This window comes from Cervus elaphus, chromosome 19, assembly GCF_910594005.1.
Source record: "Cervus elaphus chromosome 19, mCerEla1.1, whole genome shotgun sequence".
Taxonomy (NCBI): domain Eukaryota; kingdom Metazoa; phylum Chordata; class Mammalia; order Artiodactyla; family Cervidae; genus Cervus; species Cervus elaphus.
Window position 1 is genome coordinate 3,321,663 of NC_057833.1, and position 27,893 is coordinate 3,349,555.

General features: G+C 39.8%; 1 protein-coding gene across 2 annotated transcripts; it reads right to left on the reverse strand.

The window, feature by feature from the left end:
• Positions 1-297: 297 nt before the first annotated feature.
• TM4SF18 (transmembrane 4 L six family member 18) lies at positions 298-27,840 on the reverse strand. Of its 2 annotated transcripts, none has more exons than XM_043874950.1 (6): positions 27,577-27,840; positions 27,284-27,477; positions 23,769-23,858; positions 7,867-8,009; positions 1,453-1,633; positions 298-700 (listed from the first exon to the last, which is right to left on the reverse strand). In XM_043874950.1, exons 2-6 carry the CDS (start codon positions 27,458-27,460, stop codon positions 686-688), a joined length of 606 nt encoding a protein of 201 aa, XP_043730885.1. In that variant the 5' UTR covers positions 27,461-27,477; positions 27,577-27,840; the 3' UTR covers positions 298-685. The 2 variants fall into 2 exon arrangements, with proteins under 2 accessions (XP_043730885.1, XP_043730884.1); XM_043874949.1 differs by having other exon boundaries at positions 27,581-27,836.
• Positions 27,841-27,893: the final 53 nt, after the last annotated feature.

The window sequence follows — 27,893 nt, forward strand, 5'->3', positions numbered from 1 at the left end:
TGTAAATCCATCTAGATTTAGTTTTTATCCTATATTTTGATTGTTTGGTTTTGTTTGTTTTAGATAGCTATGCTTATACTGCAAATATAAATTTGTGACCTGCTTTTTCACTAGTACAACTCATAATCTTTATTTATTTTTTTATTTTTTGGCTGCCCCATGCAATGTGTGGGATCCTAGTTCTCCTACCAGGCATCAAACCCTTGCCCCCTGCACTGGGAGCTTGGAGTCTTAACCACTGGACCACCAGGGAAGGCCCCAGTACTCATTATCTTTAAAACATCATTTTATATCATATTACAAAGAATGTACCATGCTTTATTTAATCCTTTCCATAAAGTTCTATTTTCTGGGTATTTCTAATTTTCCAGAATATTAAGTGATGTTCAAATATATATGTTTGCATTAAGTTTTATCTTGTATTCTTATTTATTTTCAGAGTGAAGTTTATTGAAGTTGGATTTATTTGATTTTATTTGATTTTATTTGATCAAAAAGATATGAACATTTCTGAAGATCCTGACACACATAGCCTTGAAAAAATTTTTAAAAGGACAGCATTGCAGTGAGGACAGCAAACACCATCCGGAGAGAAAAAAACATCGTTTGAATGTGACCCTCCAGTCCATTCAGGAGACACAGGTGGATGGCCATATCTTGATAAAGAAAAACATTCTTGTCCTTGTCAAATGATTCCAGGCTATAAAAAATGAAGAAAAACAAAGTGAGTAAACTTGACTTGATTAATGATCCATAATCCAAGTAGCAACTTAAGTTTATAGTTTACATTCTAAACATGTTAGAACTAGAAAATATCTATTTGAAACTACTAGAAAAGGTATTAACTATTATATGTTGCTAAACAAGATGCAGGATGTCTCATTCTTGATTTCTCTTTAGTCTGAACTTGCTGAATAGTTTTAGCAGTTTCAACCATAATTAAATTAACATTAATATTTTAGCAGATGAAACAGAAGTACTGTCATTTCAACAGGATAAAGACATATTTCCCTTCTTCAAAACCACTAATAACTCCATAATAAAGAAAGATTATTATGAATAGCTGAATGTAGCAGCGTTCAAAAGAGAAGTTACTTCACTGGGATTAGGTTGTGAGCCTTCAACAATTTTATGAACAGGGACATTCTCAATGAATGGCCAGATTTATTTGAGCTTTGAGTTATTTCTACATAGAAATGTTGCTCATTCAAAACACGTGTTGTTTTCACCATGGAACACAGAAGGTGATTTTACAATTATTCCTTTGGTTCAGTCCATTTAGACAAGCCAACAGACAGACTGGAATATAAGAAAAAATTGAGATATTAGAGGCTGAGTAAAGATGAGGGCAGTAGGAATGGAAGGAAAATGATGCAATTCCAAAAAGTCTTTCAGCAAGACACATTGAATCCTGGACCGTGGAGGGACAGATGCCAGTGGGGGGTCTGTTACCTGGATAATGACTGAATAGGTTCCACAGAGGGTCTTGGACAGCTGAATGACCACTCTGATGAGGCAGACAACCACTTGAAGCCCACTGAGAACTATGAGAATAGAAAATAAGATGATGTTCCACTCCACTACATGCGCGGGTTCCAGGCACTGAATCCATTCTCTGGAATCTGTAAGGAAACTGAGAGAAGAAGGCATTTGTCAAATGATGCATGGCCAAGCCTAAAGACTTGGTCCAAGGAAGAAGGCTGCAAGTTGTTGTATGTTTGGGAAATTAATGTGTATGATTAAAAACATAATGTTATTCAACATTAATTAATCTGTCAAATTATCAAATATAAATATTGAACATGGGGTATGCACAGCACTGGACTATGTTTATGGTGATCATGCCTCAGACAATTCTAATTCACTTAGGAGACAAGATGCATACTGATGAATTCAGCGGCAATGAGAAGCTGCACATGTCAACACCAAGAGAGGCAGAGACTGACCATTTCCTAGGAGCCCGAAGTTAGCTTGGGCTCTCAGGAACAGGGCTGAGCTAGCAGTGGATATAAAATAACAGGTGGTAAGACAGCAAAGAGAAAGGATGCTAGTTATTCCTATACTCGGTCCCAAAGTCCTCTGTAACAGTGGTTCTTAAATTTGAGCATGCATGCTCTGTTGTGTCCGACTCTTTGCGACCCCATGGACTGTATCCTGCCAGGCTCCTCTGTCCGTGGGATTTCCCAGGCAAGAATACTGGAGTGGATGCCATTTCCTTCTCCAGGGGATCTTCCCAACCCAGGGACTGAACCCGAGTCTCTTGTGTCTCTTGCATTACAGGCAGGTTTTTGCTGAGCCACTGGAAAAGAGTGAATTTGAGCATACATCGATTATCTGGAAGGCTTGTGAAAATGTGGACTCCTGGGCCCCAGCCCATAACTTCAGATTCAGAAGGTCTGGATGGGACTGGAGACTTTGTGTTTCTAAGTTCTCAGGTGATGCTGCTGGCCTGGGGTCCACTGTATGTTCTGCAGCTTTTAAGAAGATTGAGCTTATGAAGGGAAAATGCAAAAGACCCAGCGGTTTGATTCATCTAGCTAAGCACAGGATTCTGAGGATTAAACCATCTTCACTTTAAGATAATCTTAAAACCACGCTGAATTATCCTGACTGACTTTTGCCCACTTCCAGGTCAGTTATGGCCATTAGTATTTCTCCAAATGTGACACGCTTTGTTGAACTAAATTGAAACAAAAACTGATCGCCTCAAAAAAATTGAAAAAAAAAAATCCCCCGAAGAAAAACAATCAAGTCCAATTTCAGGGCAGAGTTGTTTATAAATATCTTGTTAATAACAAGATGATTTTTCCCAAAGCAGCCATTCAGGCAACCTTGGTGCCAGCCAAGTGACACGTAACTCTCCTTCTTCCCTTTCTTCGTTTCCTTTTCTCAGTGTTTTGGGACATTCAGAGGCAATCTTGAAAATTTCTTGATATTGCTAATGGATGTCTCAAGTGGTAAACAGTACTGAATATGGACTCAGAACTCCTGAATCTGTAAGATCTAGGGCTAGGGACTTTACCTCTTCGATCTGGACAATGGGTGTAAAATACCTAACCCTAGGGTTATTGTGAATATTTGATGAGAGGAATGTAGAAATGCTTTGGAATCTATAAAGCATGATGCAGATGTAATTTCCTGTGATCATTTCCCAAGAGCCACTTCATACACCCTCCTAGCCCTAGTTCAGTCTCAGGTACTGGGAAAGATAATCACTTCAAGATCCTTTCTCTAGACTGTTCCCAGTCTATCATTTGCACAGATCATCCAACACCTTAAAGGAAGATGACTTGCAAGATTTCTATTTTTATCCTAGGAGATGGTTCTATTTATTTTCCTTGCATAAACAGAGTGAGGCACTAGCAGGAATAGTACACTGGCAGGATCTGGGAAGCAACAGAGAAGTTTGCCCTGGTGTTCATTCTTTCCACAATCTCTATACACAGTTTAACACAGCATTTACTTCATTATGTTATAAATATATCCACAGCTATATCTGTGTATCTAGTTCCTCACTAAATAGTGTACTGTGAGAACACTGCAGTGATTTATCCATCTCTGAACAGGCACATCTAAGGCCTAAGGCAGTGCCTGGCATATTGCAAAGATCAACAAATGCTTGTTGAATGGGACTGATTCAGGATCCTCACTGGTCTGGATGCCAATGGCTGAACTTGCCCACCACTTATCAGATGGAAGACATTACATGGTAAAGAAGGTTATGCAAAGCCATGATTTTAATAATAAAACTTGGCATGTTGACAGATTATCACATTCAATTTGTGCTTTCAGTTCAGTTCAGTCGCTCAGTCGTGTTCGACTCTTTGCGACCCCATGAATCACAGCACGCCAGGCCTCCCTGTCGATCAGCAACTCCCAGAGTTTACTCAAACTCATGTTCATCGAGTCGGTGATGCCATCCAGCCATCTCATCCTCTGTTGTCCCCTTCTCCTACCCTCAATGTTTCCCAGCATCAGGGTCTTTTCCAATGAGTCAGCTCTTCGCATCAGGTGACCAAAGTATTGGAGTTTCAGCTTCAACATCAGTCCCTCCAATGAACACCCAGGACTGGTCTCCTTTAGGATGGACTGGTTGGATCTCCTTGCAGTCCAAGGGACTCTCAAGAGTCTTCTCCAAAACCACAGTTCAAAAGCATCAATTCTTTGGCACTCAGTTTTCTTCACAGTCCAATTCTCACATCCATACATGACCACTGGAAAAACCGTAGCCTTGACTAAATGGACCTTTGTTGGCAAAGTAATGTCTCTGCTTTTTAATATGCTGTCTAGGTTGGTCATAGCTTTGCTTCCAAGGAGTAAGCGTCTTTTAATTTCATGGCTGCAATCACCATCTACAGTGATTTTGGAGCCCCAAAAAATAAAGTCTGACACTGTTTCCACTGTCTCCCCATCTATTTCCCATGCAGTGATGGGACCAGATGCCATGATCTTAGTTTTCTGAATGTTGAGCTTTAAGCCAACTTTTTCACTCTCCTCTTTCACTTTCATCAAGAGGCTCATTAGTTCTTCTTCACTTTCTGCCATAAGGGTGGTGTCATCTGTATATCTGAGGTTATTGATATTTCTCTCAGCAATCTTGATTCCAGCTTGTGCTTCTTCCAGCCCAGTGTTTCTCATGATGTACTCAGCATATAAGTTAAATAAGCAGGGTGACAATATACAGCCTTGACGTACTCCTTTTCCTATTTGGAACCAGTCTGTTGTTCCTTGTCCAGTTCTAACTGTTGCTTCCTGACCTGCATACAGGTTTCTCAAGAGGCAAGTCAGGTGGTCTGGCATTCCCATCTCCTTCATAATTTTCCACAGTTTATTGTGATCCACACAGTCAAAGGCTCTGGCATAGTCAATAAAGCAGAAATACATGCTTTTCTGAAACTCTCTTGCTTTTTCGATGATCCAGCAGATGTTGGCAATCTGATCTCTGGTTTCTCTGCCTTTTCTAAAACCAGTTTGAACATCTGGAAGTTCACTTCTGTTTAATTTTCAATTATGCGAAATGATTATTACCTCCAGTTTACAGAGTCTCGGAGATATCCAGACATTTGTCTAAGGCCATACAGTTTGTAAGTAGAAGATGGGGAGACTTGAACCTAGATTCACAAGCATACAAGCCCTGTGCTCCAAGGCTGTCATCTCAGCAGAATGTTCTCTTAGGTTTGTGTGAATTTCTAGAGGGAAGTGAACCTGTGTGATTTATTTTTGATTCTCTAGCACCTAATCCAAGGCCTGGACATAGTAGGTGCTTAATAAATATTTGTTGAATAAATGTACATACAAATAGCCAGTCTGGGGTGGGGGGGACTTCCCTGGTGGTCCTGTGACTAAGACTCTGAGCTCCTAATGCAGGGGGCCCAGTTGTGATGCCACATGCCGCGACGAAGATCAAAGATCCTGCAAGGGACAACTAAGGCCTGGCACAACCAAAAAATACATAAAATAAAAGTAAATATTTTAAAAAAACTGATTTGGGCAACTTTCACATTGAAATTGGAGCCTTATTTGGTTTGGTGGTGGGAAAATTTTAAGGGTTTGACAGCATAAAAAATGACTCCTTGTACCCATTGGGACTTTCTACATTAAGGCTCGCTTTCCCGAGCCCCTTCAGTCCCAAAGGAGTGTCTCCTCCAGGTGTTCAGAAGAAAACTGAAATAATTTTCTAGGTTCTCAGACCTGAAGGAGAGTTCTGCTCACAGCATGTGGCAGCTTGTGGAAGCTTTGGAATAAAAGCAACTACGGGCGCAGAAGCAATTATGTTCTCCAGCAGGATGAGGTGACCATGTAAGACCTGAAATGCATGTGAGCTTTGTTTTCCTTTTTAAAATAATTGCTTTTCTACTTTTACTTTTGGCTGCATTAGCTCAGTAGTGGGTCAGTTAGTCGCCCCAGGGCATGTGGGATCTTGGGCTTCCCAGGCGGCTCAGTGGTAAATAATCTACCTGCCAATGCAGGAGATGCAAGAAACTTGGGTTTGATCCCGGGGTCAGGAAGATCTCCTGGAGAAGGGCATGGCAACACACTGCAGTATTCTCGTCTGGAGAATCTCATGGACAGAGGAGCCTGGTGGGCTACAGTCCATGAGATTACAAAGAATCGGACACGACTCAGCATGTACCCGTGTGGGATCTTAGTTCCTAGACCAGGTATCCAACCTATGTCCCCTGCATTGAAAGTTCAGTTCAGTCGCTCAATCATGTCTGAATCTTTGAGACCCCGTGGACTACAGCACGCCAGGCCTCCCTGTCCATCACCAACTCCTGGAGCTTGTTCAAACGCATGTCCATCGAGTCAGTGATGCCATCCAACCATCTCATCCTCTGTCGTCCCCTTCTCCTCCTGCCTTCGATCTTTCCCAGCATCATGGTCTTTTCCAATGAGTCAGTTCTTTGCATCAGGTGGCCAAAATATTGGAGTTTCAGCTTCTGCATCAGTCCTTCCAATGAATATTCAGGACTGATTTCCTTTAGGATGGACTGGTTGGATCTCCTTGCAGTCCAAGGGACTCTCAAGAGTCTTCTCCAAATCCACAGTTCAAAAGCATCAATTCTTCAGCACTCAGCTTTCTTTATGGTCCAACTCTCACATCCATACATGACCACTGGAAAAACCATGGCTTTAACTAGACTGACCTTTGTTGGCAAAGTAATGTCTCTGGTTTTTAACATGCTGTCTAGGTTGGTCATAGCTTTTCTTTCAAGGAGCAAGCATCTTTTAATTTCATGGCTGCAGTCACCAACTTCAGTGATTTTGGAGCCCAGAAAAATAAAGTCTGTCACTGTTTGCATCTTTTTGCCATGAAGTGCTGAGACCAGATGCCATGATCTTCGTTTTATGAATGTTAAGTTTTAAGCCAGTTTTTTTCCACTCTCCTCTTTCACTTTCATCAAGAGGCTCTTTAGTTCTTGCCATTGGAAGGCTCTTCCTGCCTTGGGAGGTGGATTCTTAATCACTGGACCACCAGGGCAGTCCCATGGATGAGACTGAACGATACAGCCAGTCATGGGGAATTGAGAAGAAAGTGTAACTTCCCCAAGGAAAGGTACAGACCCTCCCTCATTTATTCCGTTAGAGTTCTGAGCACAGAATGAGCCAGGGAGAGATTCAGTGGATCTCTCATATATCTCTGTCTGGGCCCTTCTTCTCGAGCTGAAGGGCCTATGAGTCCAGCACAATGCCAGTGCGAGGCATTCTGTAATCCAGGCGTGGGTCCCTCAGCGCCTGACTGAACTACCAGCCTTCAGAGCAAGACCACCCCTCGCACTCTTCTTGAGGACACACTCAGTAAGCTCCCGGCTGCTTCCACAAACTCCTGCACCCACTGTGTTCTTGGATCTCAGACCGCACTTCGCTGCCCATCCTGCCTGGTTCTACCTCTGTGTGGCTGCTGATGGAATAGCCCCAGCGGACACCATCCGAGCGCACTGTGACGCTCTCCCAGCCAAGCCATTGTACATCTGTAAGAGTCTACATTCCAGCGTGCCTTGGTCACAAAATAAGACTGACCTCTCAGAACAACTGAGATCCCCAAAGCTCCAGCAATTGCCAGACCACAGTAACCACGAAGCTGTTCTGCAGTAGAGCAGAAACATGTCTTTCATCTGGAAATGCTCATGACAGCCTCAACATGCTGTCATGCATGTGGCATTAAAAGACTGGAGGAAAAAATAGATATATAAACAATGATCTATGTAGGAACAAATTGGTCAGAATATCAGTAAACTATTAAGAAAGTTCTGGACTAAGGTAGACACACAGAACCGCAAAGGGATCACGGAAAGTGAGTATGAGCATGAAGTCACGTGTTCCTGACTTTCAGATATCCTCCCAAATCAGGGAATTATTCCTTACCGTCCTGCAGTGCCTTCAAAGGCATACTCCCAGCCATCAAGGGTACGGCAATATGGGCCTTGAAGAAGGCCCAGAGCAGATATGACCAGGCAGTATCCAGAGAAAGTAATTCCGAGAGCAGAAAAGATCATCGACAGCACTGTCTAAATTAAACACAGAAGGAGGTTAGTGCCACAGAATGAGATAAGAGGATACTGTAAGCAAATGATCAGGTAGGTAACCTTCCCCTACTCATCCAAGCCTAGTGCAGTCTGTGCAATACCAGTGTTCACAGAAAAATAGAAACATTTAATCCAAACCCACTTGATCTGAAAAAATAAGTTTTTAAATGATTTTTTTCCTTGGCATATCACAGAGAAAATTAGTTAATTTACTAAATTTCTTCCTTATTTTCCCCTGGAAGTTTGGTATCAAAATAATGATTAATTCATACATGAATACAGTGAAGAGATATGATCAATCAATCTATACTTCTTTATTGAAGACATGTTATTTCCTAGCTAAGGTGGGTTCTCTAAGAATCAAAGTTATGATCCTTGTTTTTCTCTTAAGAAGATGATAATTGAATATCTTCACATATAGTACTATGCAGGGAAATAGCAGGTGTTAGCCTTATTTCCTTGGCATGTCACAGAGAAAATTAGTTAATTTACTGAATTTCTTCCCTTTTTTCTGGAAGTTTGATATCAAAATAATGATCAACTCATACATGAATACAATGAAGAGATGTGTGTCAATCAATCTATACTTCTTTATTGAAGACGTTATTTCCTAGGTAGGGTGGATTCTCTAAGAATCAAAAGTTATGATCCTTGTATTTCTCTTAAGATCATAATTGAATATCTTCACATATAGGAATATGTAGGGAAATAGCAGGTGCTAGCCTATATGGTCATATTTATACTCAAGTGAGAATGGATTGATGGGGAGCAAAGTGTTTCCATTTGAGTAGAAAGAATGAGCAATGTTCACTGATAGATCTATACAAGCTAAGTTGTGAGATTAAGTAGACTGGTCTGCTCTAAAAGGGAATTCCACATCTCTACAAATGACCTAATTTTGTTCCTTTTTATGGCTGAGTAATATTCCCCGTATAAAATAGATAGCTAGTGGGAACATGCTATAAAGGACAGGGAGCTCAGCTTGGTACTCTGTGATGACTAGAGAGTGGGATGGGGGTGCTGAGGGAGCCTCAATATACCCGAGGGAGGGGATATATGCACACATGCACAGCTGATTCACTTCATTGTATAGCAGAAACCAACACAACTTTGTAAAGCAATTATACTCCAGTAAAAAGAATAAGAAGGAATTCCTGCAGGGGAGTAGAGGGGAGAAGTTTATGAAGACCAAATGGGCATCGTGCTGATACTGGGAAAACAGGGTCGACGGGACACGACCCAGCTTATAAAGTGAATGCAGCTTAGGAGATCCAGGCAAAAGATGTCCTTGGATGCTGGGTCAAGGAGATCAGACTTCATCCTTCTGGGCAAGTGGCTTCTCTCCTCCCACAACTTTTCATTAAAAATTTTTCAACTTTACACAGAAGTTGAAAGTATACTGCCCTTTACTGAGACTCACCTCTTGTGGCATCTACCACTTGTGCTTGCTCCCCCTCCCTCCTTCTCTGTAGGTATATGTACATCTATACACACATCAATTTATTTATCTAAATATACATTTACTACATTTTTGTTGCTTAACCATTTGCAAATAGGTTGCAGGTATTGGGATATCTCATCCCTAAACACCAGTACTTATCTTCCAAGAATAATTTTATTCTATTACTCGGCAATTGGTTTTCACTTTTTTGTACAGGAGCCAATGAAGGTTTATGCACAAGGTTACATCTCTTTAATTTCCTTTAATCTATACTATTCATACTGACTTTTTTTCTTTCAAGATATTCAATTATTTTTTAAGAGTCCCAGCCAGTTTTCTTGGAGAAAGTCTCACATTTAGGGGTTTTCTGATTGTTTCCTCACAACTGGACTTGGATGAAACATTTTGGCAAGAACACTTGATCTGTGTGTGTCCATTATGGGCCTCTCACTGCTACTGATGATGCTAAATTTGATCTCTTGGTTAAAGTGCTGTCCTTTGGATCTATAAATGGATATTTTCTACTTTGCAATTAGGAAGTAATTTGCAAGCTAGTACTTAGATACTGTCATATCTTGTTCCCAAAAGACATTTCAATGGATGGATTTGGCATCTACTGACCCTCATACTCACTGATGGCCAATTATCATAATCAGTGGTTGCACTATGTGCTCTGCTTCATCGCCCAGCTGTGTCTGACTCTTTGCGACCCCATGGACTGTAGCCCGCCAGGCTTCTCTGTCCATGGGGATTTTCCAGGCAAGAATCCTGGAGTGGGTTGCCATGCCCTCCTCCGGGGGACCTTCCCAACCCAGGGATCAAACTGAGGTCTCCCGCATTGCAGACAGTTTCTTTATCATCTGAGCCACCAGGGAAGCCCAATGCTGCTTTCTAATTCTATCATTTTTCACACATTTGTAAGTTGTCATTTTTTTGCACAGTAGAACTTCTATTTCTTGTTTCTCTTCTCTGCTTCTCTCTTTCTGCTTTATTGTGGACTCATGGATTTTCTAATTCATGGTGTTATAACTCATAATTGTTATTATTTTAGGTGCTCAAACAGCCCAAATATGACCAGTAGGAGCAGCCCTTCACGTCGATCCCTGGGCCCTTGGATATATGCCTGTCATCCTTGAGCCCATCCTTGCTTTCCGGCACAAGGTATTCCTAGATCTGCAAGGTGGCACTAGTGGTAAAGAGTCCACCTGCCCATGCAGGAGATGTGAGTTTTATCCCTGGCTTTGGAAGATTCCCTGGAGAAGGGAATGGCTATCCACTCCAGTATTCTTGCCTGGAGAATCCCATGGAGAGAAGAACCTGGTGGGCTATAGATCGTGGGGTCGCAAAGAGTCAGACACAACTGAAGCAACTTAGCATGTAGCCCTGAAATAGCCCTTTTCCCAACAAGCCATAGAATTAGCTTTTGGGCAAGGAAATGACATGAGCCAATAAATTATTTTGGAAACTTCTTATAACAAGGGTGGCCTAACAACCAGAAGTGAGTGAGCCCCAAAGAAGAATTACGTGTGGAGAAAACGTCAAGTCGTGTTGACAAAGACATGCACTGGATGGAAAGACATTAAAGAGGCAATGAGTAGCTAGAGATGGGCTGAAAAAAATTCCAAAGTTTGGGACTTGAATGAAAAAGAGACAGAAATTGGGATGTCAATAAATGTAGTTTGGTTAGGGAGAAAATTTAATTTAGTTTTAAAAATGTTGATTTCAAGTGAGAGTAGGATGGCCAAACAAAAACATAGAGAAGCCAGTTGATAAATTCAAAAGATGAGATCATTAAAAATGAGAAGAAAAGACCTGTGATTTTTGGAACAAGTTATCTCAAATTATATTTCTTTCTTTAGAATTATTTGGTGAATGTAACATTGATATCAATAACCTCAGATATGCAGATGGCACCACCCTATGGCAGAAAGTGAAGAAGAACTAAAGAGCCTCTTGATGAAAGTGAAAGAGGAGAGTGAAAAAGTTGGCCTAAAGCTCAACATTCAGAAAACTAAGATCATGGCATCCGGTCTCATCACTTCATGGCAATTAGATGGGGAAACAGTGACTGACTTTATTTTCGGGGGGCTCCAAAATCACTGCAGATGGTGACTGTAGCCATGAAATTAAAAGACGCTTACTCCTTGGAAGGAAACTTATGACCAACCTAGACAGCATATTAAAAAGCAGAGACATTACTTTGCCAACAAAGGTCCATTTAGTCAAGGCTATGGTTTTTCCAGTGGTCATGTATAGATGTGAGAGTTGGACTGTGAAGAAAGCTGAGCACTGAAGAATTGATGCTTTTGAACTGTGGTGTTGGAGAAGACTCTTGAGAGTTCCTTGGACTGCAAGGAGATCCAACCAGTCCATTCTAAAGGAGATCAGTCCTGGGTGTTCATTGGTGGAACTGATGTTTAAGTGGAAACTCCAATACTTTGGTCACCTGATGCGAAGAGCTGACTCATTGGAAAAGACCCTGATGCTGGGAAAGATTGAAGGCAGGAGGAGAAGGGGACGATAGAGGATGAGATGGCTGGATGGCATCACCAACTCAATGGACATGAGTTTGGGTAAACTCCGGGAGTTGGTGATGGACAGGGAGGCCTGGCGTGCTGCAATTCATGGGGTCACAGAGTCGAACATGACTGAGCAACTGAACTGAACTGAACAATGATACATGATAATTATGGAAAATCAGAAAAGAAAGTATTTTAAAAATGAAAGAAAGAGGGAGGGGGGATCGGGATGGGGAATACGTGTAAATCTATTGCTGATTCATGTCAATGTATGACAAAACCCACTGAAAAAATAAATTAATTAATTAAAAAAAAAAAAGAAAAATGAACTAAGAAAAAAAAAATGAAAGAAAGAAAGAACAATTATGTTTTGTTTTCCTATTTGATATTAGTGATCTCATTGGCAGCTTCACATAGGATGAAAACTTTTTTAAATTATGTTTCTCATCTTGATTATAATAGAGTTTTGCCTCCTCATAGGATGAAACAAATAGTTATTTTTGCTGTAGATTTCTTTTATACTTTGTAAAACATATTACCTATTCATCAAAGCCATCTTTGAAAAAGGAAGAAGGATGTTTTCGAAAGACTGAGTTCCTTATTTACCAAATGTAGCCTTAAGCAGTTTGCTGAAAGGATAAGTGGAGAATTTTCTCATTTGCAGAAGTTGCAACCATAGCATAATACATATATATGTATACATATATAGATTACACTCTAATGAGAGGATGCACAATTAAAGTAGTCTCAAAATAAAGTGGGAATAAGACTCTCTCTGAGTCACAGTCTAATTTTCTATAAAATGTAGATGATGCAGATGGTTATAGCACCTAGGGCTAGTTCAAAAATTAAAGGATAGAATGCATATAAAAATTATTTGAAAAGTGAACAATATGATCGAAACATTATCTACTATTTCAAGTGCTGTTCTTTGGCCAAGATTTGTTTTCCAAAGATAATGACCCACAGAATGTTGGCAGAAAATGACACTCCACAGAGGCAATGATAGCAACCAAGAAGGTCATGGGGTTCAAGTCTTGCTGCTCCAATATATGGCATCTTGGCCTATTAATATCTTAAGCTGAAGGTGTTTGAGGAAACAGCAGAAGCAGGAAGTTCACTCTATCTGACCTCCCCCACGTTTTCACCCTTCTTCCTTGAAACAGGTCATAAAACTCCCATGTGAAAAGCACCCTCCCTGCACCAGGAGGAAGGAAGACATTCCTACCATCAGACTGGAAATTTGGGGACAAGAAATCTGTGTAAACTTGTTAAGCTAAACCTTACCTTCCGAGGTACTTTTTCACCATTTAGGACTCCTAGCCCAAACCCCTCCGACTTGCCAATTCTCTGCAAATTTATTGTTGTTTCTTTGTCTAAAAGGTATAGAAGCTTCCTACTCTGGTCTTATCTTTGGGTCTTCATTCTTTTGTGTAGACTCCTGTGGAAGTCTCACCAAAACACAGAAATATTTTATAAAATCTGTATGCTTTTCTCAACTTGTCTTTGTCAGTTTAATTTTCAGACCTAGTTAGGGACCCTCAAAAGGTGGAGGAAAACTTCTTTTCTTTCTTACAGTTTCTGTCACCCACCATGGAGCGCCATCTCCTGAGGACACCCTGCTCAATCCTGAGGTTGTAGTCAGAGACCCTAGACCTCTGACATAAGCTGGCAGAAGAATTCTTGCTGAGTTAAGTTTCTTAGATCTCTACCTGGGTGGGCCAGATGGACAAAGGTGATAAAGATCCATTCCTTTCCAGATTCAGATTGGCAGGAGAAAAGCGTTTGTAAGAATTAGTTTTTGAGATTGTGACTCTGATTACAATTTGGTTTTGGGATACTCACTGGTTATTTTTTTAATATTTATTTTTATTTATTTATTTAGCCATGCTGGGTATTAGTTGCAGCACACGGGGTCCTTGCTCTTCATTGCAGCATGCGGGATCTAGCTCACCGACCAGGGATGAAACCCAGGCTCCCTGCACTGGGGCCTCGAAGCCTTAGCCACTGTAGCAACAGGGAAGTCCCCGAATTGGTTATTGATCCTTTCCCTCCTAAAAACAGGTATTGCTTCCCTGATTGTCTCTTGTTTTGTGTCCTCAAAACTTGGCTTGGCTTTCTGCCCACCGGGGCATGCAAATGTCAGTTCCTGCTTTTGCAGACAGCCAAATGTCAGATTGTAAGCCCTGTAAGTATGACTGTACAGAAATGTGATTGTGCCCAATTTGTGGCTAGCATCCTCCCAACTGCTCTTTGGAGAGATTGTCTAAGTCTTTTTTCTTTTGGCTATTGTATAGTCAGGCCCCTCAAGATGGCCGTTCTTTTGCTGTCTGTACATTTCCTGTCCAACCAGCGCCTGCTTCACCTACACTGACCATCCTATGTACTTGCCTCAGGCCTCAGTTAATGATTGTTCTTATTAAAAGACCAGTGAGAGGCGTGCCCTTCTGATGGTTTCCCTGGTAACTAATGAGCCAACTGACATAAATTCCACTATAGCTGGCAAACTCCCCCGCCCCCACCACCCCAGGGAGTGAAGACTGCCACCATATCCTGCCTGCCGTCCACTGCATGTGGATGGGGGGAGTGTCACTCAGGACCTTGCTTCAAGGGTGTAAGGGCCCCCATCCCTTAAATCTCTAATGTCTCAGCTGCTGACTCCAGGAGCTCTCCTCTGTCTTGAAGCTTGTAGGCCTGTGGGGTGTAGCCCAACAGCCATCTTTGGAAGAGGTGTTGGATCTTAGAAGGCTGTATCTCTTATACGCTATTTAGGGACATCTTTTGTGCCCATGGGCTTCCATGGTGGCTCAGACGATAAAGAACCTGCCTTCAATGCTTGAGACTGGGGCTCGATCCCGGGGTTGGGAAGATCCCCTGGACAAGGGAATGGCTACCCACTGCAGTATTCTGACCTGGAGAATTCCATGGACTGAGGAGCCTGGCAGACTATAGTTCATGGGGTCGCAGAGAGTCAGACACGACTGAGCAGCTTTCACATTTGTGCCCATGCTCAAGTGCTGACTTTGAGTCACTTGATAAGTATACCTTTGGTTTAAACACTTGAAATGTTTTTTTAAAACGCTGTATGGTTAGAAGCTGGCTGAATTGGAGGTTGATATTCAGAGATTGATAGAAACTCTTTTAAAAAAGCTTTCTCTCCTAAGTGGCAATAACGCTCTGAACTCACAGGAAAAGAAAACACGCGGAAGGCTTTGTAGAATGATTTATGAAAATGTTCCAAACACACACAGATCTAAATCTAGAACATAGAGATATTTCCATTTGCATCATAGCTGGAAATCGTCCCCCTGATATAAGGAAACAACTTGAGGATAATGTAGTCTAATGGGCAGGTCAGCCTCTTGCTGTCACTCAGGCTACAAATCAACTCTTCAAGGAATGAAAATGCAATTGTCCTTGTCTTACAAACTGAGTCTTTACAAAACCAGAAATGCAGCTGTAAAACCAAAAGTTCACCAAACCTTACCAATCCCCAAGCCTCTTCTAACACAAGATGTTGGCAGAAATTATGAAAAATAAGAAACAGTTATAAGAGACATTATGAAAGACTGGAAACAGAACAGTTCTGCACTTAAGAAAAAGAAGAAAAAATTTAAGCAGGGTTACCCCAGTCCTCTGATAATAGACAAATATGTCCTAAAACTCCATCTGAGAGAAACCTGTATCTTTTCTCTGTCCCTCAGAGGTTACTCTTACCATGTCATTGAAATGTAAACATCCCAGGAGACAGCTAAACCACTGTTCACAACCATCTGAGTTGAAGGGAAAAAAGGAAGAGACCTAAAAAAATCAAGCTATTATGAAAGCTTCCTGACTCAAAATCTAGCCCACAGTCCCCATAAGTTTACCTGTCAAAGGCAGGTACAAATCTTAAAAGTGATCTCTGCTGGTATCAGTAAAAAGCTTTGGATATAAGAATGGAAAACCATAACTTGTTTTATCTGCACTTGAAGAATTATAGAAAAATTTGGATTCTTCTGTAAACTAATGAGTTTTGTATTAAGGTACCTGACACATGGCTAGAATTTAAAAAACAAAAGCTATAAGATCTCTATTTGTGTCTGTCTATATGCTTATTTGGACTTCCCAGGTAGAGCTGGTGGTAGAGAACCCGCCTGCCAAACCAGAAGACTTAAGAGACATAGGTTCCATTCCTGAGTCAGGAAGATCTCCTGGAGGAGGGCATAGCAACCTACTCCAGTATTCTTGCCTGGAGAATCCCCATGGACTGAGGAGCCTGGCAGGCTACAGTCCATGGGGTCACAAAGAGTCAGACACGACTGAAGCGATTTAGGACACACATAGGCCCATATGCTTGCTTCTTCCATGTGTGTATGTTATAGGGACTTCTCTTGTGGTCCAGTGGCTAATAATTCACCTGCCAATACAGGGGCCATGGGTTCAATCCCTGGTCTGGGAACTAAGATCCCACATGCCGCAGGGCAACTAAGCAGTGGGCGACAATTACTGAGCCCATGAGCAACCACAAAGAAATGAGAAAAAAATGAGAAAGCCCTCACACAGCAACAAAGAGCCATGCGCTGCGAATAAGACCCACTATGGCCAAAAACAAATAAGTTTTAAAAATAATAAAAATTTTAAAAATATGTTTATGTTATAGTTGTACAATATTTTCCTACCTCCCAATGGTATCACCAAATTAATTTGTAAAATCTCTCAAAGTTCTATTCAAATTAATGTAGAGATAAAGTTAAGTTTACTTAAACTCTCAAAAATATAAAAACCGATCCAAAGCTTCAGTCTTGATCTGGAATAATCTGGTAAATAAAGCTAGTTTTTACTTATTTTTAAAAATTTATTTTTACCTGGAGGAAAATTGCTTGACAATGTTATGTTGGTTTCTGCCATACAACAACAGGAATCAGACATAAGTACACGTATATCCTCTCCCTCCGGAACCTCCCTCCCACCCCTCCCCTATCCTACCCCTCTAGGTAGTCACAGAGTATTTGCTTGAGCTCCCTGTGTTATATAGCAACTTCCCATCAATAAAGCTAGCTCTTAAATTGTTGAAAAATTTTTTAAAAGGCATGTCTTTAGAGTTGTCAGCATTAAATATAATGCAGTCATACAATATTTTTCTACCTAGGTGAAACAACCATACTAATCTGTACTAGATGTTTGAGATGATACAACTATAAATTCAGCCTAAAACCAAAACAAATAAAAAAAGTGAATTGTTTAATGTTTGCCGAGCACAGTAGTTAAGAAAAAAGAGAGAGAAGTTGTATGATTAATTTTTAGGTGCTTTGTTTCTATGATTCTTATGTTTGCTTCATATATATATGTTATAAAATTTGTCAACCAGAAAAATAATAAGATAATAGCTAACTTTGTCTAGCGTCTCATAAAATTTTTATGAATAACCTAAGCATGATTAAGAACAAGTGAATTAAATAAATGTATGATAAAAGTTTGTAAATAAACTTTTCAACACTAATTATGTTTTATAAAATGTCTACTTTAAAATAGCTTCCTCCCCGAATAGGAAGATTAAGGGAGATTAAGATTTACAAACTTCCAGTTGAAAAATAAATTAGTCACAGCTGAGATATACAGCAAAAGAAAACAAAAAACTTCCTAAATCTTTTTGCTAACTTGAAACTTTAAAGTTATAAGTTAAGTGATAGAAATTAATTAGATATCTAGATCATTTCTGAATAAGATATACTGAAACTTTAATTACTGAACATAAGTTTGCTTGCTTTTTTCTTCCTATTACAGTGGAAATAAAAACATTTGAGCTTGTAGGTGAACACGTCTTGTGCCACATTGAAAAAATGTATTAATATTATGAGGGAATGTATAATTCCAGAAATTATGACATAATATGATATACTCACAAACTTTCCAATCAATAGAATGTTGATATGTAACAGTTCATAATTGCTTGCTTCTTAGTTTACACTAAAAATTAAATTTTCTAAAGGTTAAGAATTCTAATTAACATATATAATTAAAGTTTGGTTCAGTCATGTCCGACTCTTTGTGACCCAATGGACTGCCGCACGCCAGGCTTCCTGTCCATCACCAACTCACAAAGCCTACTCAATCAAAGTTACTAGAAGAAATAAAGGAATGACTCTGTATGGAAGGAAAGTGGGATGTGCTTTTGATTAAAGGTATGAGTTACAGAGATGAGTTTTTGTTAAGGGAAAAGAGTAATTCCAAATAAAATAATTGGTTGTTTCAGAAAGTGGAAGAGGAGAAAAAAGGACAAATTGGCTGAATATAGAGAGTTGGAAAGAGAGAGAGAGGAAATTTTATGCCGTCAATTTGGCTTGAAAAGTTGTTGTTGTTTCACTAGGTTGTGTCTGACTCTTTGCAACCCCACGAACTGTAGCCCACCTGGCTCTCCTGTCCATGGGATTTCCCAGGCAAGAATACTGAAGTGGGCTGCCATTTCCTTCTCCAAAGGGTCTTCCGGGGCCAGAGATCAGGAACCTGTGTCTCCTGCTTGGCAGACAGATTCTTCACCAATGAGCCACCTGGCAAGCCCCCAGTGTCAAAAGTACATGGTTGGAAGGCTAGAATGGGGTCTTATTCCAAATTTTATTGGACTGTTGGTCTCCTCTTGATTAGAAATCATGAAAGGTGTTTAACCTTTTGTGTAATCTACCCAGAAGCAAAGATTTTGTGTTTTATCAAAATAATTTCCTGGGCTTCATGTTGTTTTTACCACATCTTTGATTATTTAAGGCAACAGAGTCTTCATTAGAGTCAAAGGTTTTTGCTTGTTTGTCTGTTTTGTCTTACAACTATGTAACTTTCTGTATTTACCTTTGAAATTGTTTATCTTTAGTGAAATGGATCACAAGTATTGTTTCACAGTGACTTGTGATCATATTAATATTTGATATTTTTGACAAATTTACCCAAAATCACATTCTAAAGTCTTTTTGACCTCCAACTAAATTTGGGATTTTCCGAGGACCAGTGAAACGTCTCTATAATATTTTCTCTTTCCTTAAAAAAAGAGAGAGAAGGAGAGGGAGAGAATAATTAGATTTACTTGATATATTAAATTACATGGGAAGCTTTGTCAAATAAGAAGTGATTTTTAACCTTTCTAAGTTATATTTGTAGGGTGCGTGTTACTAATGTAAATGTTCCACGAATTATATGGCATTCCTAGAAAAGTATGTCCTAATACAATGTGTGTGTGTGTGCGCTCAGTCATGTCTGACTCTTTCTGATCCCATGGACTCTAGCCTGCCAGGCTCCTCTGTCCCTGGGATTTCCCAGGCAAGAATACTACAGTGGATAACCACTTCCTCCTCCAAGGGATCTTCCCAACCCAGGGATCAAACCTGAATCTCCTGCATTGGCAGGCGTCTTCTTATACCACTAGTGCCGCCTGGGGAGCCCCAGTATAATGTTATCAGTCATGATTCTAGTTATTATCTTAAAATGTTGTATGTCTCAGAAATAATCAAAGTTTATTGTCTTTTGTATTATGTTAAACTCTTATTAGGGCTTCCCTGATGGCTCGATGGATAAAGAATTCATCTGCAACACAGGAGATGTGGGCTCAGTCCTTGGCCAGAAAGATTTCCTGAAGGAGAAAAGGAGAACTCACTCCAGTATTCTTGCGTGAAAAGTTCCACGGACAGAGGAGCCTGGTGGGCTACAGGCCAAAGGGTCCCAGAGAGTTGGACATGACTGAATAAGTAAGCACACAAAAACTCTCATCAGGTCTTTGACCATGGCCATTTTAAAGACTTTTGTCATTTACAGAGAGTCATTGTTCTATTCTGATGCTTTTGCAGAAGTGTTTATTTTCAAGGAGATTCATAGAAAGAATGCTAACAAGTACAGGTTTGTGATAACTTTAACAGCATATCACTGAACTGAGTAAAACTTTCCAAAACTCTTATACAACTGATGGATCCATAAAATGGTTAACACAAGGTCATGCAGAAGAAAAATTAAGTACGTGGAACTGATGAGTTATAATTGTTTATTACTTTCTCTTTAAAATACTGCTGGTTCCTTAATGTTTTGCTCTCCATATTTAAGGAAACTGTTTTCTCTTTTCTCTTCAGCTATCTATGTCTTAGAGCAATTTGGTAAAGTATACCTTTATGAACAAAGATGAAATAATTACTTTATCTTCCTACCTGATCCCTCCAAAATTTGAAAACTCTTAGTGACTATTTTTATTTTTCTGGCAATATAATTATTTGCATAAGTTCAATAAGAATCTGCTCTTCTTTAACATGACACAGTTGGAAACCTTGGTTATATTACCAAGGCTTTGACTAGAATGTCGTGTTTGAGAATGTGCATGGAATTATATGTGACCAGACAACTTTAAGGAACTAAGGTTGACTTTGTGGAGCCAATGAAGCCCCTTGGAAACAGTGGCCTGGTACCTTGCTTACAGGATTCCCAGCGGCTTTAGCAGGTGGGTAAGGAAAGTCACTTCCTGGCAGGTGCAGAAATCTCACGATATTTGGGGGACCTAAAGAAGAAAGACATTAACTCAAATCTATGGGAATTTTACAGAAAGTCTGATGGCAATCCTTGGCTTGTCTTCCTAGCCTGGGGAGAGGATTAGAAAAGTCTCATCCGAGGTTCCTTATGAAAAATTCCAGCAAAGAGGACATTAAAAGAGCCTATATGGTCATCACTATTCTTGCTGAACTTATGTAAATAATCAGGCCAAGTTTAATGTAACTAGACTTATTTCATAAATGAATTAGTCTTTGGCTGTCTCTGATAGAAATGAGGGTGATTGTATAGAAAAAAATGGAAAATCATTGGAAAATCATAACAAACTTTGGATATCAGATTCTAGTCTTATTCATTGTCTTTGAGTTTTCATTATCCACCTATGCACTGGATTGGATCCTAAATTCTTTTAGTTTCTTTCAATTTCTGGCTACAATTCCCCAGATTAAGGTTTCCAAATTTTTCTTCCACCCTTCTTCTGACTTGGAATCATTAAGAACTAAAACTCCCCCTTTTCTAAAACTGGACAAGCTAAAGCTAGGCAACTTGATATAAATTTTAGAGAAAACACCACAATAGCTCATGTTAGGCAATCAGTCCCTGCTGCTGTGTGAAGCTCTCAGAAAGTTCAGCAGAACCCTTGATGACTTTTCCAGAGACATTCAAGCTGTGAGGCAGAAAGCTCTGTCAGAGCTTTCCCAGCTCTCACTCCATCTGACTCAGAGTTTCAGCAACTAGTAGACTTCTCAGTTAGAAACCTTCTCAACTGGCCACACTCGGGACTCAAAAACTGAGTTCATAGTTCATTCTAGCTATTAATTTTTTGTTTTTTTTTTCATGCGAGTGCCCAGGACTGAGAGACTGATTCATTGGGTTATTGGACAATTTATGCCCTCAGTTTCTGGACTGTGAAACTTCTTCAGGGAAGTTTCAGACAGAAGAATAATGGGGTTGAGGACACACTACCCCAAAATACGGCACCTTGGCACATTAATATCCTAAGCTGAAGGAGTTTGAGGAGACCACAGAAGCAGAATGTTCACTCAGACCTTCCCTACCCTCTCACCCCTCTTCCCTGAAACAAGTCATACAACACCCAGGTGAGAGGTACCATCTCTGAGCCAGGAGGAAACATTCTTATTACCAGAGTCTGAAATTTGGGGTCAAGAAATCTGTACTAATAAACCTTTGTCTTCCTAGTTACTTCTTCACCTTTCTCTATCCTAACCCAAATCTGTCTTAGTCATTCTTCACAATTTTATTGCTTTGTCTAAAAAGTTCAGAAGCTTGCTGCTTTAGTCACATGTTCAGGTCTTCATTCTCTTATGAAAATCACCATATACATGTAAAAATTCAGTATAATTTGTATGCTTTTTCTCACGTTAATCTGTCATCAGTTTAATTCTCAGACCCAACCAGGGATCCTAAGAGGGCTGAGGAAAACTTCCTTCTCCTCTACAAAATAAATCTTGGCTGACCTAAATTTCCACTCTAGAGCTTCAGAAGTTACAAACTGCTTCAGGCCCAAATTTGGCCTGCAAGATGTGTTTAAATGAGAATTAATTGCCAACATTTTATAATTGTAAGTGCTACTTAAAAACTGTATATTTCCACTTCCTGTTGAAAGCTGAGAATTACTGCCCAGTGTTGCAGTGGTAACCACTGGTTGGATCTGAGCAGCGGTCCCCTCTCCTCCTTAAACACAAAATTTGCTCTAAAGTCTACAGCCTCGCATATTTCATCTTTATCAAATATTTGGCGTCTGGGAGCACATCAGTTGGGATCCCTATTCTAGATCATACTTTGAAAGAACCAAGCAGGGAATCCAAGGAATTCTTTCTCCCTTCCTCCTGCTCTTCTTGCTGAGATGCCAGTCGTCTCATGCAATGTCAATTGTAAGACAGTATCAAAACGCTACACTATTTCTAGCATCAATTTGTGCTGGAGATGGTAATAATGAGTTAAGGCAAACTGACCACATGGATTTTTATTAGATACTTAATGGTACAAACATTTATTTTCTAGAAATTTCCTGAGTATCATACGTTAAAATTTACTTGAATCCATTGCTTCACCTAAACAATTTTGAAAATTTTTCTGTAGTATCATACCAGCAGTAACTGAGGGTTGTTTGAGTCAATCGGTTAAGAAAACAGACCCACAGAGGGAACATATTTCAGTCTTCTAACTCTACCTCCACAAGAGCCACAGTGGTAAATTAAACAGCTAATTCAATCTTTCAAAAGCAACAGTCAAGGAAAGCAAGCCACACAATCTTGTCTGCACATTTAAATTTGATTGCACCTGGGACCAACTAAGTCAGGGTCTCTGGGGGTGGGATTCTAACACCAAGCTCCCAGATCATTGCAGTGTACAGCCATTGTGTACAGCTATTGTTGCAAAGAATGCCTCCAAGACTCTGGTAAAGCTCCTCCTAGTTAATGAATCATATTCTCTTTGAGTCACAAGTGACTTATCTATAAGAAAGGAATAGCAATAATATAATTCACTGAGTAAATGTGAACGAACTGTGAAGTGTTATGCAAATATGAATAAATGATAATGAACATGAGGAGGGGAAGTTGGATAATGGTGGAAATACAGGAGCCCAGCACCTTCTTGTTGAGCATAAGCTTAGAAAATGTGGTTGTATTATTCTTTCTTGATTCTATTTTAATTATTTTTAAAGTTCCAATTTAAAAATGTACATAATACATACAGGGATAAATCTCACGCTGCTTGGAAGGAACCAGACACAGAAGATGAATATTCTGTGATTCCATTTATATAGAATACAAACTAATCTATAATGATAAAAAGCAGATTAAAGGCTAATCTTTTGGGGATGATGGAAATGTTCCATCTCTTGACTATGATGGTAGTTTCATGGGTGGAGTTAACTGTCAAAACTCATGGAATTTTGCACTTTTAATTGAAGCCATTTACTGTTTGTAAATTAGCCTCTGTAAACTTGATAAGGGAAAAAATAGATTCACAGAAACCCAGTTAGGAAGAGGTAGTATTATATTCTAACTTCATGTATCTTTAAATCTTGAATTTCTAGAAGAATATAAGCAGAACAAAAGTGGAGGAAAAGTGTATGCAAAGTGGAAGATAATTTTTGTGGAAGGAAACTCTTGGACTCTGAAATGAAAGGATCATGGAAAGGGTACAATAGTGTCAGTATCCTTGTGTTTCTGAGTGAGAGGAAAGAAAGTCAGAGCCCACTCAACTGTTCTCAGTTGAGTATTCAAATACTGTATTCAAAATACTGTTTGCTCTTACCATGTATTTTTTGCTGCAGTTTTCACTCTGGCAACATTTATAGTTGTTGTCACTCTCCAATATAAGAAGAACTGCTGCTACTACAAGCATCTATAGTAAGGAAGAGAAAAAATATAAGAAATGGAATACAGTTTGCATTCAAGCTCATAACCAGAACTCGATGTTTCAGAGCATAGACTCTGGGATCTGGTAGATCTGGGTTCATATCCCAGCTCTTCCACTTAATAGCTGTGTAAACTTGAGAGTCCTTTCCTATAAAATGGTGCTGAGAACTCACCTCCTTAGATTATTATAAAGTATTGCATGTAAAATTTTAAATAGAGTGCTTGATTTATAACAAGTGACTGATAAATATTGGCTATTATTATCATGGTTATCAACTATGAAAGGCTAATGATTGGACTGCCCTGCAGTCTAACGGTTGGGAATCTGTCTGCCAATGCAGGGAACATGGGTTTTATCCTGGCTCTGGGCAGATTCCACATGGCCCAGGACAACTAAGGCCGTGGGTCTCAACGTGAGAGGCCATTACTGTGAGAAGCCTATGCACTGCGACAAGAGAGTATCCCCCACTTGCCACAAGTAGAGAAAGCATGCGCGTCGCAAGAAGACCCAGCACTGCTGCTGCTGCTGAGTCGCTTCCGTCGTGTCCGACTCTGTGCGACCCCGTAGACGGCAGCCCACCAGGCTCCCCCGTCCCTGGGATTCTCCAGGCAAGAACACTGGACTGTGTTGCCATTTCCTTCTCCAATGCATGAAAGTGAAAAGTGAAAGTGAAGTCGCTCAGTCGTGTCCAACTCTCAGCGACCCCATGGACTGCAGCCCACCAGGCTCCTCCATCCATGCGATTTTCCAGGCAAGAGTACTGGCACAGTAAAAATTAAATAACTAAAATTTTAAAAATAAATAAACAAAACTTTAAAGAAACAATGATTAAGTAGGAATAAATAATATGGACATGAGATTACCATTCTCTGTAGCAAACCTACACTTCTTACTGACTCGGTTGTAGAACAAAGGAAAACCATCCTCCAGACCTTGGCATTTTCCATCCTCTTTCCACTTTCTGCCCTCTGAGAAGGCAGGTGAAAAGTATGGTTAATCTGAAACTAAATCTCTTAATCCAAAGAAAAGTACATTCAGATCATCTCAGATTCAAATTTTCCAACGTATTTTGCCTGTATCAACAAACTGGGAAAATTCAGTGTATTCTACTTCCCTCTCTTGATATCTTAGGCAAAAGATTTAAGTTCTGGAAAGAACATGGATTTCTTTATATTACAGTTATTGGTTTGGCCAAGTATGAGTCGTGAATTGTTTCTGGCAAATTCTCCACCTATCCTTTTCTCCCACTGTTCAGTACTGAATCTTGCAGCAGAGTTAGCCCATTGTTATGTTACTGCTTGGAGTGAGCATTCCCAGTTTCCAAATTCCTTCAGCCCATCATTTATTTATCTATGCACTTAATTATTTATCTATACTCCTCTCTTTTCTCCTAAAAGGATTTGCTCTTGAAAGAGTATTTTTCAAGAAGTCATAAACAGTGAAAAATAGAAAATAGGTTCTTTTCACAGTTTTTAATTTTACATGGACTATAAGCAAAAGTTAGTCCTATATTCCCCTTCTTTCAACACCATTAGTTATCACAGTTTCAAAGAGATTCTGGTTTAACTTTAATAATGCCTTGCAAAGCTCCTGTTTATTACAATTATGTATTGAGAGAAAGAATGGCAAGATGAGACACAGTAAATTAGGTGCCAAAACCAGCTTCGTTACAATACTGTTAGAAATAATTAAACCTAAACCCTGGAGTCCTGTGTCAAAGCAGAAACACAGGCATGTTCTGTGTTGAAAGAGAAACTGCTTTCTCTTTTTATTGTCGAGTATAACTGCAGTACAGAGGACTCAAGAATAATGGAGGAAAATCACCAAAAATTCCACTTTCTCGTGTTTTAACTATTTATTCCCATATGTGTGTATCTTATATAGCTGCAACCATAATGTATTCACAATTTTGTTATATCTATTTTCCTTAACACAAAATAATATGCACTTGTCCACGTTGTTACATGTTCGTAATTACAACTTTCATCAGTTATGAAATTAATAGACCATGATTTATTTGGCCATGTCTGTACTACGATGCTTCTAGCTTTTTGCTATTGTAAATAATGCTGATGGGCTACAGTCCATGGGGTCGCGAAGAGTCGGACACCGTTGAGGTGACTGAGTACATGCATGCAGATCGTGCTGCCATAGGCATCTGTGTATACGTTTCTTTCCTTATTTTGGACTACCTCCTCAGAACGAATTCTCAGATTTAGGATCACTGAGTCAAAAGACAAGCATTTTCACGGACCTTAATATATCATATCATATCTCCAAAAGGCTTACATTTATTTATAATATCACCATGAACATCGATTATATACCTAGCATATAGCACCTGCAGTAGTACTGGGTATTAATAATTCAAAGTTTATTAATTTAATGTGAAAGTGGTAACTAAATGAAACCATTTTTCAGCATAGCTATTCAAATATTACAAAATTAAACACCCACAAAGGTGTAGAGATAGACTACAATGGATTTTCTTTTCTGTTATTATTAGCGTAGGAAAGTTACAGCACACCATGCGGGAGTTTTTAGAAATGATATGACCAGGAAAAATGTCTTTTCCTCTGAAATGCCAACGTGACTTATTACCAGTTTGTTTTTAAACAGCACAAAGTCATCAGGAAAACGTTCATGGATTCTTACTGTAGATACCTTGATTTAGTTTTCAAAAACACCCACTATCATTAGGGGTATAATGTCAGACAATTTAATGATGGTATGGCCCATCCTTCATTCAGTATTAGTAATCACAATAGTCACTGGCTGCCTACAACATGTCAGTCTCTATCCTGGGCATTTCGTACATGAGATTTTATTTAATCCCCACAATTTCCCTGAAAAGTAAATGTCATCATTCACATTCTTCAAATGAGGACACAGAGGCCCAAAGACATCGAGTAGCTTGCTTTAAAGTCTCATGACACAAATGGCAGAGCTTAGGCTGGAACTCAAGTTTGTCTGAATCTTCAAGTTTATGCCTTTTCCATGGTCTCAATACCCCTCCAAGCTAGTGAAACCATGAGTGTAAACAGAAAATCCATTCTGGAAAAGGGCAGTGCTACTGGAGATTAAATAGCATAAGTTCATATACAACTTTCATGAGGACATAATATTATGTCCACAGCTTTCATGAGGACATATTTCTACGACCCACCAACTTTTAATAGGACTAATTTCCTGCATTGCTGAAGCTATATAAATAAGCAGTTTATTGAAAACAAAGCTACCTTCCAAGTCCTCACAGACTTCCTGCCTTTTTATCCCCATCCATCTTCCAAATCCCAAACCCAGGACTCATAGAATGATTTTCCCATGATTCATCATTTTCACTAGGAACAAGTTAATTCTTAGTAAAAACTCCCCTTCAGCAATCCCAAGTTCTCCAAAGTTACACTTACCATGATACCTGAGAAACAGATTCCTTCAAAATACCAGACGTAGTTGGTGAGTTTATTGCTGGATGCATAGGAAGCTTGCCCATTGGGGAAATACAATAATATGTTCACAATTATACTCCAAAGTGCAAGAGGAATCAGCAAACTACTCAGGCAGCTTCCGCATTTCCGAGACCCCATTCTACCCTGCTCAGAACCTGCAGGAGATTTCAAGAGTGTAGAATTACATCAAGCCTGTTTTGTTTTGTTTTCCCCCCTACCTGTCTTTTTTTTTTTTTTTTTTTTTTCGAGATTACCTACCACTTTCTGGGTCAGAGCCCTTCAGTTCATATTCATGAGGAGCCAGGACTCGGACAGAAACGCAGCCCAGGATCTTGTCGATGTGGAAATAGTGGTTTACTGTCTGGAGAACAATAAACAAAGATCGACTGGCTGAGGAGCTGAGCTGGTCTTCCTCCTGTGCCAAAGGAATGCGATGCTTTCACCGCTTTTTAAAATAAGTCATTTTCCTCTGAGTTAGAGCGCTCAGGACGGAACCCTGAGCGTGTTTGCAGAAGGAAGCTGGGGTGGGGGTTGGAACTGAGTCTCGCAGGTTTCATTCCAAGCAAAGGAC